This window comes from Pygocentrus nattereri, chromosome 20 (assembly GCF_015220715.1).
Source record: "Pygocentrus nattereri isolate fPygNat1 chromosome 20, fPygNat1.pri, whole genome shotgun sequence".
NCBI lineage: Eukaryota > Metazoa > Chordata > Actinopteri > Characiformes > Serrasalmidae > Pygocentrus > Pygocentrus nattereri.
This window is the reverse complement of record NC_051230.1, coordinates 34633206-34647653: the sequence shown is the minus strand read 5'-3', so window position 1 is coordinate 34647653 and position 14448 is coordinate 34633206. Positions and strand designations below refer to the sequence as shown.

The following is a 14448-nucleotide window of genomic DNA, read 5'->3' as shown; positions in this document are numbered from 1 at the left end:
ATGATCTCAAAATCGGAAAATCGACAAAATACGAGGTTTTGCTCCGAGGGGTGACCTGAAATCTAGATCACTTGACCCTCTGTCGCATGAATTCTCAGTTACTCGTGATAAAATGTTTCACTGTGTTTTCTTTATTTGAGTTTGCTTCAATAATGGAAGTGTTAAATTAAACGTAGTATTTTTAAAGTGGGGTGTTTGGTAAAATACAACAACACGCAATCGAACCATAGAAACACCATAAAATCAATAAAAAAAAAAACATAAAATCTCATTTTTCTATAAAAATGTCCCTTCATTGAAAACAAGACCAACCGAATCCAACGTATGTTTACTGCAGTGAAATGTATGGCCTGATATTATGTCCACCAACGCTGGACGTTAATCCAGGTTGAATCGGTATTTGGACTGTATGGTAACAACATCAGAAGAATTCTTGGTCATGTGATCTCAAAGTATTTGTCCTTTCACAGTTAATTGAAAAATAAATCAAAAATTCACGATTAACTGGGAAAACACAGATTTTATATTTGTGCTGTTTAGTAAAATTGAGAGAAAGTAATTGTTGCCATATGGCCACCCCGTGTGATCGAGGGTTAAGCAGTTGGGAATCTTCTGAAGGTGGTACTGAAAGAGAGAAATGATTCCTTATTCCTTCGCTGTCTTGCGTCAGCCGCTCAGACGGCTCAGTCAGCAGATTAATGGAGAGAATATCAGGCAGAGGTGCTCAGGTTTGCCTTGACGGCAATAATAATACGTGTATTTCCACGTTTTACTTCACACTTGGAGGCTTAATGTGTCGACTTTTTATTTAATGTCAATGTAGAAGCTTCAAAGTAAAACCGAAGACAAAAAAGGCTCAAATATTTGGAGGTTGTTGTGGTTCATAGCGTTCAGATCCCTTTGGAGAGCGAACTGGACGTCTGATAGAAGGAGAGTGACCTCAGTGAGGCGGACAGGGCGTACGGGAGGAGCGGTCTGCTGATGGGGTGAATTCAGAGTGCTGAATGCCTCGGTGCTTACACACTGCTGACACTGCACGCTGAGAGAGAGTGACCGCATCACTGGACTATGGGAGAGAGGCCGTGCTGCTGTGGCCTGTGGTAGCGCTGGGGCAGTATGGCAAAAACACGACATCATGGTGCTTGAAGACCCTTCCTCAGCGTCAAGTTCTGGTCTAAGCCGTGGCCTAAGCAGGTTCCAGATGGTTGTGAGGGATGGAAAACGGCGGCGGCAGCTCTGACAGAACTCTTGACGGGTAGTCGCTGTAAAACCCGCATACAAGCTCAGATATATGATGACGTCTGTTCCAAGCGCCAGATAAACTCGTGGACTGGGTTTTTCGAGCGTTCCTGTTTTATCTAGAACAGCCAAGCATTCGTGTGCAGCAGCGTTGGCTTGGTGCTAACATACTTTTAGAAATCCCTTAGGGGTGCTAGCAGTAATGAGCATCATCATGCAGGAGGCTTTCTCCTCGTGTTCTCATAGAGGTTTGACGTTTATGTCCAGAGCTGAAGGCCCAGCACGAATAACTGGGTTCAAAACCATGATACTTTATGAAGAAGTGAAAAAACGTTCCATGGAAGTCCGAGTAGCCCGACTTTTCCCGTTTTGGACCCGTCCTGTTGGTCCGTTCATCTCAGAGTGAAGGGCAGCCGGTGAGTCTGAAACGGAGGTGGTAGGTTTTCTTCTCGGTCTTCATGTTAAATATAAACACGTCTGTTTGTGCCTCCAGTGCTGCTGCAGCACGGCGCCGACCCCAACATCAGAAACACGGACGGCAAATCGGCGCTGGACCTCGCAGACCCCTCCGCCAAGACCGTCCTCACCGGTACGTACAGACCGCGTCTCTCGCTCGTCTGCCGCCGGTCTTCCGCCCTTAATGCCGATCCGCTGATGGTTCTTCTCTCTGCAGGTGAATATAAGAAGGACGAGCTGTTGGAGGCGGCCAGGTGAGTGACGCCTCGCTGACCATCCTTCGGCTTCCCTCCGTCCTCTGTCCTTCGTTTTTCACCCTCCCTCTTCCCTCCTCCCTTCTTCATCCTCCCTCTTCCCTCCTCCCTTCTTCATCCTCCCTCTTCCGTCCTCCCTCCATCGTCCCTTCTTCATCCTCCCTCTTCCGTCCTCCCTCCATCCTCCCTTCTTCATCCTCCCTCTTCCCTCCTCCCTTCTTCATCCTCCCTCTTCCGTCCTCCCTCCATCCTCCCTTCTTCATCCTCCCTCTTCCGTCCTCCCTCCATCCTCCCTTCTTCATCCTTCCTCTTCCCTACTCCCTTCTTCATCCTCCCTCTTCCGTCCTCCCTCCATCGTCCCTTCTTCATCCTCCCTCTTCCGTCCTCCCTCCATCCTCCCTCTTCCGTCCTCCCTCCATCCTCCCTTCTTCATCCTCCCTCTTCCCTCCTCCCTTCTTCATTCTCCCTATTTCCTCCCCTCCATCCTCCCTTCTTCATCCTCCATCTTCCCTCCTCCCTTCTTCATCCTCCCTATTTCCTCCCCTCAATCCTCCCTTCTTCGTCCTCCCTCTTCCCTCCTCCATTCTTCATTCTCCCTGTGTCCTTCCTTCTTCATCCTCCCTCTTCTCTTGTTCATCTTTCCTCATGCCTTCTCCATCATCCCTCCTCCATCCTCCTGCCGTCCTCCCTTCTCCATCTTCCATCCTTCAGCCTGTATCCTCCTTCCTCCCTCGTCCTTCCTCCCTCGTCCTTCCTCCCTCGTCCTTCCTCCCTCGTCCTTCCTCCCTCTTCCCTCCTCCATCCTTCCTACTCAGTCCTCCATTATCCCTTGTAGTGTAAAATGAATTTTCCTAATTTTTCTGAGTGAAGATTTTAATGTAGTGTATAAACATTGTTAACGTTTCAAAATCAACCGTTCGCCCTTTACGGTCCATTCAGACCGTATATGGAAAACAAACGTCACAAAAAAAGTGTCGTTATAAAAATGTAAATATTGTCTGTTCAGCAGCTCGGCCTGGCGTTTCAGTCCTGACTGCAAGGCAACGAATCAGTACAGAGCTCATTTACATATCAGCCTCAACCATAACACAAGCGGCATGGTTAATACCTGTGCGTGTGTCTGTGTGTCTGCGTGTGCGTGTGTGTGTGTCTGTGTGTGCGTGTGCGTCTGTGTGCGTGCGTGTGTGTGTCTGTGTCTGTGTGTGCGTGTGCGTGTGTGTGCGTGTGCGTGTCTGTGTGTGTGCGTGTGCGTGTGCGTGTGTGTGTGTGTGTGTGTGTGTTCTCAGGAGCGGGAATGAAGATAAGCTGATGGCTCTGCTCACCCCACTTAACGTAAACTGCCACGCCAGCGACGGGCGCAAGGTAACTAACGCACCTGCACACCTTTCACTGCCCAGTGATCTGTTAGGATTACAGAACATAAACAGTGTTGCGCTTATTCCCGCACCTCTTCCGGACGGTCGCGTCATATTTCTCTGAAGTGCTGATCCGGTTTCTGGTTTTTCGGAACATCAGCGGGGATGTGCATGGGAAACGTCCGTCTTCCCTGTATTCCGTGATCATGCCCTGTAATCCCGTATTGAGATTACCTGCCGGAAGATTTGATGTACAGGGTCTTCCTGTGACAGTTGGAGTGTTGGTCATTAGTGATGCGTATATACCAGATTGAGTTTCACGTTACTGAACGTGTGACCCGGGATACGACCCCTCGAATTCTGTTGTGTACAGTTTCACAGGGCAGTGCCCGGATATTTACGCATTTATTTATTTATTTATTCCTTCCTTCCTTCAAATCTCATGTTCTTTATTTGTAGTGACCCAGATCTGCTGTAATGAGTTCGGCTTGGGTGGATGGTTAAGCTTTGTCGTTTATGTTTGTAGGCCATCTCTTTCAGCCCCCCCCCCCGCAGCAGATCTGTCCTCATCTGGACCCCCCAGTTGTTTAACCCTTAATCTGCTGCTGTTGTGTGTTTTCTACACTTTGTCTTTACAGAATTATTCCAGGATCAGTACATCATTTTGCCCCGTTAAGAGCGAGTTAGCGTGATAAATTATTAACAGAGCACTATTAACTCATTTTCCTAGTTTGGACCCCCCGTAGTCGTGCAGGCTGAAGCCCAGCTGAGGCTTGGTGGAGCTCCGGTTCCCCTCCAGAGCGTCCGCTGTGTGAGATGCGCTCGCTCGCTGTGTATATGATCAGTTTGATGTATGTGTTCACTAGTTGTGTATATGATCTACAAAACCGCTCACACACACACTTTTACCCCTGGTTCTTCTGAGGGTGCGCGTACGTGATGTGAGAGTCCCGCCCCGTGCCGGGGGCTGGAGGCGCTTTAGTGCTCCTTTTCCCTCCTACTGTGCATTCGATTCGCCTCGTTTGCGCCGCTGGCCGATGTTTTCTGACAGCCGTCGCTTTCGATGACCTCAGTGAATCTTCAGATCCGCCGCTGCGCGAGAGGGCTGTGTTTAGATTCCTCACCAAGTCCTGAAGCCCTGCGTCGTGAGGTTGAAGAGCCTGTGTTCTGCCTTTCCCACAACGTTTCTGAGCATTTCGGGTTTATTTACTCAAATTCAAAAAATTAATTCATTTTTTTTTATTTAAAGTCATTAATTTTCAGCTGCTGTGCAGTCTGGACCGAAGTTAAGTCTGTATGAAATACCATAGGCTGAATGGGTGGGGCTAAACTGCTGTAGGCTGAATGGGTGGGGCTAAACTGCTGTAGGCTGAATGGGAGGGGCTAAACTGCTGTAGGCTGAATGGGTGGGGTTAAACTGCTGTAGGCTGAATGGGTGGGGTTAAACTGCTGTAGGCTGAATGGGTGGGGTTAAACTGCTGTAGGCTGAATGGGTGGGGCTAAACTGCTGTAGGCTGAATGGGTGGGGCTAAACTGCTGTAGGCTGAATGGGTGGGGCTAAACTGCTGTAGGCTGAATGGGTGGGGCTAAACTGCTGTAGGCTGAATGGGAGGGGCTAAACTGCTGTAGGCTGAATGGGTGGGGCTAAACTGCTGTAGGCTGAATGGGTGGGGCTAAACTGCTGTAGGCTGAATGGGTGGGGTTAAACTGCTGTAGGCTGAATGGGTGGGGTTAAACTGCTGTAGGCTGAATGGGTGGGGTTAAACTGCTGTAGGCTGAATGGGTGGGGCTAAACTGCTGTAGGCTGAATGGGTGGGGCTAAACTGCTGTAGGCTGAATGGGTGGGGCTAAACTATAGGCTGAATGGGTGGGGCTAAACTATAGGCTGAATGGGTGGGGCTAAACTATAGGCTGAATGGGTGGGGCTAAACTATAGGCTGAATGGGTGGGGCTAAACTATAGGCTGAATGGGTGGGGCTAAACTATAGGCTGAATGGGTGGGGCTAAACTATAGGCTGAATGGGTGGGGCTAAAGTGGTGTAGGCTGAATGGGTGGGGCTAAAGTGGTGTAGGCTGAATGGGTGGGGCTAAAGTGGTGTAGGCTGAATGGGTGGAGCTAAAGTGGTGTAGGCTGAATGGGTGGAGCTAAAGTGGTGTAGGCTGAATGGGTGGGGCTTAAGTACTATAGGCTCTTGAGGGTGTGTCCATCAAGTGACCGTTTTTCAGGCCGGTTGTTAAAGGTAAAGGTCAGAAACTTTAAAGGGCTTTACTTTCAGGGACCCTGCATGAGTTACTGTTCATGATTTAGTGTTTGTTTTCATGTCTTTGTAGGGTCTTAATCCTCTGAAGGCATGATGTTGGTATGGTAGATTTTAGGCCTAATTTTTATGTTTTGCCTTTTTTATTGGTTTCTGGTGATTTTCAGTCAACTTCACAAAAAATGCTGGTAAGTTTGTTTTGAAAATAATAATAATAATAAAAAGCAAGTTTGATTTGCATTTCCTTGATTTTTGTCCCTAAAATCCATTCATAAACACGCATATTAATTGCACTGAAACTTTTTTTGTGTTGTGCTGGGCACAATCCATCTCCTCCAACCCACACAGCTGCTCGCATTTGGTTGACTCTGAAGTGACATGAGGCTTCCCATCGTTTGAGTTTTACTTCACTGTTTGTCTGTTTGTTTGGTTGTTTATGTGAATCACCTGCTTTTGCTAAAGCCCATCCTGCTGCACGCCTTCACCTGAGCCCCGCCCACAGCTCAGCGCGATGTTTCTCCCTTTTTTGGTGGATCAGTTTGATTGGTTGTGGTCAGAAGTGAAGCATGACGTCTTGCACTCGTCTCTCGTAATTATTCACACCCCTAACCACCTGGATCTGTGAGTGAGTGCGTCTGTCAGTGTGTTTGTCACCGCCAGCGAACTGTGATCTAACCGTCTATATCTTTACGCAGGATTCTTAATGTGGTCCTCTGCCTTATCCGTCAGTCTGACGCACCTGGCCATAATCCGGTTCTGATACACCTGGTCGGGGCTCTAATCTAGCACACCTTGGCTCATTTGGCTCTAATTCTAATCTGGCACATCTGGATCTAATCTCATTCATCTGAGCTGGGAATAATCTCGCCTCCAACCAGCCTCTAATCCATCACACTAGTGATGTTAGTCATCTAACATCTGGGTTGGCTGGGCTTGCACACCTGGCTCTAATCTAGCACACCTGGACTGGATGTAATCTAAAATTGTAATCTAAAAATCTCACATAGTCCCATCTAATTCACCTGTGTGGAGTGTAATCCAACACATCTGGCTCTAATTTAGCACACCTGGGCTGTTGTGATCTCCTACACCTGTATTAAATCAGATTTTTCGGTGTGGGCTCTAATCTAGCACACCTGCCTCTAATCCATCACATTAGTGATGTTAGTCATGTAACATCTGGGTTGGCTTGGCTAGCACACCTGGCTCTAATCTAGCACACCTGGACTGGGTGTGTACCTGGGTTGAATTGTCCACGCCTGGTCAAATCTAATTTACCTTTGTGGGCTGTAATCTAGCTCACCTTGGCCGGGTGTAGTCTAGCTGACCTGGCTCTAATCTGGCACACCTGGCTCTAATCTGATTCATCTGATCTTGGTGTAATCTAGCACACCTGGGCTGTGTTGGGTATAACTTAGCATGTGTGTTTATTCTGTCCCACCTGGCTCTATTTTAACACACCTGCATCTAATCTAACACCTGGACTAGCTGTAATCTAACACCGCTGGGTGTGTGTGACACGTCTGGCTGGAACCTAGCACTCCTCTGAAAGGGTTTTTTTTTTTGAGTTTGGAATAAACCCCATTCTGTCTGAACTGCACTGAGCACCTCATCACCACAGGCTTTCTGGCTGACGACTGCATCACTCATTTAGTTTTACTCGTTTGTCATAAAGGAGCATGATTCATAATCTCACCATTGCATGAAAAATGAAAAGTTGTTAATGTTTCTCATGAAATGTGTTTGTCTGATTCGTGCGCACGGTCTCGTAATCGTTTGGGTGGTGGTCTTCTTGTGATGTGTGTTAGATATTCTCTCATTTTAAAGGCCACTTTACTGTAGAGTATGATGAATGTTGAATTGCTGATCAGCGTTCCGTTATTATTCCCGTATGTGTGGCCGGATTCAGGACCTCGTTGTGTTGGATGTGCTCCGGTTTAACTGAGGATCAGTGTGATATGAAATTAAAGCATCTTCTTGTGTGATCTGAAGTTAGTCATCAGATTTGTAGCTTTTTAGGAAGCATTTTTAAAATTTTGGCCTTTTTTTAAATTCGATTATTGTTATTAAATGTTTAGTTTTAAGTTGACAAACGTTTTAGGGGTTGGTTTGTGGATTTTTGTGATTAGCCTGTTTTTATGTTGTAACCAGGGTTTTCTGTGTTTTGCTCATGTGTTTTGTTTTGGCTGTATAATCAGGGCTGTGTTTGTCTGTTACAGTCGACTCCGCTGCACCTGGCCGCCGGTTATAACCGCGTTCGTATCGTCCAGCTGCTGCTGCAGTACGGAGCAGACGTCCACGCCAAAGACAAAGGGTAAAAAACAAAAAACAAACAAAAAAACAAGCCGCTGACCCAGTACACTGTCTCCATAACACAGAACTGAAGTGCTGTCGGGATGGGATTAGTGTCCCATGGGGAACAGACACTCTAATCTCTTCAGGGATACGCTACAATATCAGCACCATGTCGGGGTCAGCAGATAACTGCTTAAAAATATTGGCATTGGACGTCTAGATTGACCGATATTTCGGACTGAAGAGCAGAATGTTTAGGTGACGCTGGGGAGCTCCAGTAAAACATGCATTTAGTTTATTTTACTGTGTTTGTAACTTATTAACAGAAATACATCTTATATTTCTCTGTAATGCTAATACAGGTAGACGGAGTTCTAAATGGATATGTTTATAATAAAACTTGCATCAGCCCACACTTCTAATATTAGTGCATCCATTCCTGGATCTCAGATGTCAAGGATACTTCTATACAAATCATCTTCTCTCTCTCTCTTTCAGTGGTTTGGTCCCACTGCATAACGCCTGTTCATACGGTCACTACGAAGTCACAGAGCTCCTGCTGAAGGTCAGACATCTAAATGTACATATTTCAGAGCTCACAAAGATACAGTTTGATTAGGATTTTTTAGGAAACCATTGTGAATCAGGAAATGACTTTTTTCCCCAGTTCTCAGCCAGTGAAACTCCACTATCTCAGGGAAAAGTGATCCAGTTCACAGCCCAGTCAGCTCCGCTGTCACAGTGGAGGCTTTTGGCCCGGTCAAACTCCTTTCACACATTGTGAAGTCTCCAGCTTGTGGCCTAGTCAAACTCCCCTCTCATGTTATGAAGTCCCCAGTTTGCAGCCCAGTCAAACTCCTTTCACACATTGTGAAGACTCCAGCTTGTGGCCCAGTCAAACTTCTTTCTCAATGCGTGACGTCCCTGGCTCCCAGTCAGACTCCCCTCTCATGTTATGAAGTCCTCAATTTGTGGCCCAGTCAAACTCTTCTCTCGCATTGTGAAGTCCCCGGTTTGTGGCTCAGTCAAACTCCTCTCTCATGTTGTGAAGTCCCCAGTTTGTGGCCCAGTCAAACTCCTCTCTCGCATTGTGAATTCCCCTGTTTGTGGCCCAGTCAAACTCCTCTCTCGCTTTGTGAATTCCCCAGTTTGGTGCCCAGTCAAACTCCTCTCTCGCTTTGTGAAGTCCCCAGTTTGGTGCCCAGTCAAACTCCTCTCTCCCGTTGTGAAGTCCCCAGTTTGTGGCCCAGTCAGACTCCTCTCTCGCGTTGTGAAGTCCCCAGTTTGTGGCCCAGTCAAACTCCTCTCTCGCGTTGTGAAGTCCCCAGTTTGTGGCCCAGTCAGACTCCTCTCTCGCGTTGTGAAGTCCCCAGTTTGTGGCCCAGTCAAACTCCTCTCTCGCGTTGTGAAATCCCCAGTTTGTGGCCCAGTCAAACTCCTCTCTCGCGTTGTGAAGTCCCCAGTTTGTGGCCCAGTCAAACTCCTCTCTCGCGTTGTGAAGTCCCCAGTTTGTGGCCCAGTCAAACTCCTCTCTCGCGTTGTGAAGTCCCCAGTTTGTGGCCCAGTCAAACTCCTCTCTCGCGTTGTGAAGTCCCCAGTTTGTGGCCCAGTCAAACTCCTCTCTCGCGTCGTGAAGTCATCATGTATTTGTGCCCACATGACTGGTTACTGGTTGTGTTCTCAGCACGGCGCATGTGTGAATGCGATGGATCTGTGGCAGTTCACTCCGCTGCACGAGGCGGCCAGTAAGAACAGAGTGGAGGTGTGTTCACTGCTACTGAGTCACGGAGCCGACCCCAACCTGCTCAACTGCCACAGCAAGAGCGCCATCGACCTGGCTCCCACGCCTGAGCTCCGGGAGAAACTCACCTGTGAGCGACACACCCACACACACCTGCTAATCAACACACTGCTTGAGTGAGTTATCACTGTGGTACTTGACCTTTTGACCTCTGCCTCTTTCTCAGATGAGTTTAAAGGTCACTCGTTGCTGCAGGCTGCGCGGGATGGGGACGTGGCCAAAGTGAAGAAGACGCCGCAGGAGATCATCAGCTTCAAACACCCGCACTCGCACGACAGCGCTCTGGTACCACACACACATACAGCTTCATTTCGTTTTTTAGCTTTAATTCAACCAATTTGCCTTAAATTAATGCTTGAGGTGTAAACAGAGGATCAGAGGGTTTGGAGTGAAACGGTTCAGACGTCTTTACAGTGGTGGTGATGGGAACCAGGCGTCGCCATGACTACAACACAGATACAGACACTTTATTTACCATCCAGAACCACCAGAGAACCTACACGAGTCTTCTGGGTTTATATGGAATGTTGATGATGGAAAACAGTGGAAAATCTGGAATAATGAGTTTTCTTTGGGGACTATTTTGCCGCACAGCACCCTGCATGTCTCCCTCCACCATGAATGGAGTTGAAGTTCTCTAAACTCTCATAAAACAGCGTCTCAGTCATCAGGCAGTGAATTCAGAACCAGTTCATGTAGGAACTTTCTGTGAGGAGCTTTTAGAGGGACGTCTGGTTCCTATCACCACCACTGTGAGGAGCTTTTAGAGGGGGACGTCTGGTTCCCATCACCACCACTGTGAGGAGCTTTTAGAGGGGGACGCCTGGTTCCCATCACCACCACTGGGAGCAGCTCTGACTCGGTCAGTTTATCTAGAACAGAGAGTTTCACACCAAACCGCTCTGATTACATCTCAACCAGTGAAATATACAAATCCTCTGAATTACAAGGTTGTTAAGCAGCCTAAATATGAATATATTTACATGGAAAATAACACTGTGACCCACTGAACTACCATCATAAGACTCTGTCCAGTGTTGTGGTTTGGAGGCTTTGGGAGTTTTAGGCTGCAGTAGCTGGTTTTGGTATATAACAGTGCTGTTATATACCAACACCACCAGCTAATAGCAGGCTTACTTTAGTGTGCAGGAGCTTTAGCTTGCTGTTAGCATGAATTTATTGGTCTTTAATTGTATTTTGACTAATTAATTGACCTGGAGTTCCTAATATTGATCTAACAGTGGCTTCAGAATGACGTGCAATTTCAGAGATTTATTGGTTAGTGATGCAAATTCATGCCACGCAGTTGAACTCGTTTCCACTGAAATTTAGTTCCACTATTCAACTGTTGAAGCTTTGTTAAAGCTCTGGGATGTGTGTGTGTGTGTGTGTGTGTGTGTGTGTGTGTGTGTGTGTGTGTGTGTGTTCACAGCACTGTGCGGTGGCATCTCCTCACCCCAAACGCAAACAGGTCACAGAGCTGCTGCTGAGAAAAGGAGCAAACATCCACGACAAGAACAAAGAGTGAGTCACTCTCAGATTTAACTTCATACTTCACTGAGCTCCTCAGTCTTTCCTCACTCGTTTTCTCCCTGTGTTCTCCATAGCTTCATGACTCCATTCCACGTGGCTGCTGAACGAGCCCATAATGATGTTCTGGAGGTTCTGCAGAAACACGGAGCGAAGGTGTGTATTCTCACACGTACACGTTAGAGCACATGCGTCAGGGTCCGGTCCTCACACTGCAGACTTCAGCACACCGCCTCATTAATGTGAACTTCATGAACTGAATTCAGAGCGTTAGATGAGGGTAAACACTGACAGCACTTCAGCTCTGAAGGTCCCTAGTTTGACATGCCTGCTTTAGAGTTTTAAGCAGGCCTGAAATTTTGGTCTGAGAATTGTGGGACTTGACCCAAACCTTGTGAAGTCTGAACCCAATGGACTTGGACCCAACTGAGCCACATGACCAGGGTTTGACTCTTAACCTGACCCAAGTACAAATAAGTTCTGTCCAAAACTGGCCCATCTCCACCCAAAGTACAGAACAAAACCCGGCAGGGTAACACGACTTAAAGTACTCGGTAGTGACAGTAACAGCTGTCACTAGATCATGGATAATATTAAGCTTTAGTGCATCACTGCTGAACACGTTCCTCACTTTATATGTTTACTCGTTTACTTTATATATTTATGCACATAAACACACAGTACGAACCTCAGTACACTCCACTCTGATCACCCACTGACAGGTTGAGTACTGCTGCCATCGTGAGTGTGTTCCTCAGATGTCTTCACGGATCTTCTGTGCAGCAAATTAAAAGAGCTGAAGCGTCACCTTCTCAGCTCTCATGTCCTGAGAACATGCTCTGTGTTGTAGGTGAACGCAGTGGACACTCTGGGTCAGACTGCCCTGCACAGAGCCGCTCTCGCCGGACACATCCAGACCTGCCGGCTGTTGCTTAGTTACGGCGCCGACCCAGCAATCGTTTCACTGCAGGGCTTCACGGCCGCTCAGATGGGGAACGAGGCTGTCCAGCAGATACTCAGCGGTGACTAATATGCACTACAGTATATGTGTTATAGTATATACTGTGTCACATATGCAGTGCACAGTAATGCACTCTGTATAAACAGAGTATGCTATAGTAAATGTGGACACTGTATATACACCCTAATGTAACCAAATACATCACAGTTACTGTTTACATACGCTGTACTATACACTACATATACCTTATACTCTATATGTCCTGTAATGTATTCTGTATGTCCAATATAGTATAAACTATACATATATACATGTTTTGTTTGTATACAATGTTATATTGATATACTACACATAGTAGTTAGTTGGTTAGTGTAGTGGGCAACACCTCTGCCTTCTACGCTGTAGACTGGGGTTCAGTGCCCCACCTGGGTAACCACCCTACACTATACCAATAAGAGTCCTTGGGCAAGACTCCTAACATCACCTTGGCCTCCCTGTGTAAAATGACCAAACTGTAAGTCGCTCTGGATAAGAGCGTCTGCCAAATGCTGTAAATGTAAATGTAAGTATATATAGTGTGTGTGTGTGTGTGTGTGTGTGATTGTGTGTATATGTATATATACACAGCAAATATGTATGTATATATATATATATATATATATATATATATATATATATATATATATATATATACACACGTTTGGGTTTGCCTGGTCTGACTGGCATCTTCCCCCACCACCTGATCCAACTCACCACCAGGTGGTGATCAGTTGACAGCTCAGCTCCTCTCTTTACCCGAGTGTCCAGTACACATGGCCGCAAGTCCGCTGACACGACTACAAAGTCAATCATTGAACTGCGGCCTAGGGTGTCCTGGTGCCATGTGCACTTATGGACATCCTTGTGTTCAAACATGGTGTTCGTTATGGACAAACTGTGGTTTGCACAGAAGTCCAAAAACTGAACACCACTCGGGTTCAGATCAGAGAGGCCATTCCTCCCAATCACACCCCTCCAGGTCTTACTGTCATTGCCCACGTGAGCGTTGAAGTCCCCCAGTAGGACAATCGAGTCTCCAGGAGGAGCACTTTCAAGCACCCCTTCCAAGGACTCTATGAAGGCTGGGTATTCTGAACTGCTGTTCGGTGCATAAGCACAGACAACAGTCAGGACCCGTTCCCCAACCCGAAGGCGTAGGGAAGCTACCCTCTCGTCCACCGGGGAAAACCCCAACATACAGGCGCCGAGTCGAGGGGCTATGAGAAAGCCCACACCTGCCCGCCGCCTCTCACCATGGGCAACTCCAGAAAAGAAAAAAGTCCAGCCCCTCTCAAGGAGATTGGACCCAGAGCCCAAGCTGTGTGTTGAGGTGAGCCCGACTATATCTAGTCGGTATCTCTCGACCTCGCGCACCAACTCAGGCTCCTTCCCCGCCAGTGAGGTAACGTTCCAAGTTCCAAAAGCCAGTTTCAGCAACCGAGGATCAGAACGCCAAGGCCTACGCCTTCGGACACTGCCCGATCCACAATGCACCGCACCCCTACTACTGCCCCTATATATAACGTATATAACGTATAGTGAGGGTTTGCTGGGAACGTCTGGCAGAAGAACCTGTCAGATTGATCTTCAACTCACACCTCCGTCAGAACTTTGACCAGATATCGGGGGAGGTGGGGGACATTGACTCAGAATGGGCCATGTTCCGCTCCTCCATTGTTGAAGCGGCTGACTGTAGCTGTGGTCGCAAGGTAGTTGGTGCCTGTCGGGGCGGTAATCCTCGAACCCGGTGGTGGACACCCCAGGTGAGAGATGCCGTCAAGCTGAAGAAGGAGTCCTACCGGACATGGTTGGCCTGTAGGACACCAGAGGCAGCTGGCAGGTATCGACAGGCCAAGCGATCTGCGGCTTCAGTCGTTGCCAAGGCAAAAACCCGGGTGTGGGAAGAGTTCGGTGAGGCCTTGGAAAGTGACTAAGTCGGCTCCGAAAAGATTCTGGCAAACCGTCAGGCGACTCAGAAGGGGAAAGCAGTGTGCCACTAGCACTGTATATAGTGGAGATGGTGTGCTGCTGACTTCGACTGAAGACGTCATTGGGCGGTGGAAGGAATACTTTGAGGACCTTCTCAATCCCACTGACACGTTCTCCAGTGAGGAGGCAGAGTCTGGGGACACGGGAATAGGCTTGTCCATTACTGAGGCCGAAGTCGCTAAGGTAGTTAAAAAGCTCCTTGGCGGCAGGGCTGCAGGGGTGGATGAGATCCGCCCTGAGTTCCTCAAGGCTCTGGATGTTGTGGGGCTGT

The 14448-nt window shown here is 47.7% G+C and overlaps 1 protein-coding gene across 2 annotated transcripts in view; it reads left to right on the top strand.

Moving 5' to 3' along the window:
• Positions 1–14448, top strand: part of tnksb (tankyrase, TRF1-interacting ankyrin-related ADP-ribose polymerase b) — a 30149-nt gene that overhangs the window by 2604 nt on the left and 13097 nt on the right. Inside the window, exons 3-13 of one of the 2 annotated variants that reach the window (XM_037531783.1) lie at positions 1733–1828; positions 1913–1949; positions 3236–3311; positions 5730–5750; positions 7782–7876; positions 8356–8422; positions 9542–9728; positions 9825–9943; positions 11091–11182; positions 11266–11344; positions 12039–12210. In XM_037531783.1, coding sequence (XP_037387680.1) covers positions 1733–1828; positions 1913–1949; positions 3236–3311; positions 5730–5750; positions 7782–7876; positions 8356–8422; positions 9542–9728; positions 9825–9943; positions 11091–11182; positions 11266–11344; positions 12039–12210 — 1041 coding nt within the window. The remainder of the gene's footprint in view (positions 1–1732; positions 1829–1912; positions 1950–3235; positions 3312–5729; positions 5751–7781; positions 7877–8355; positions 8423–9541; positions 9729–9824; positions 9944–11090; positions 11183–11265; positions 11345–12038; positions 12211–14448) is intronic. The other variant, XM_037531784.1, reaches the window with a different exon arrangement.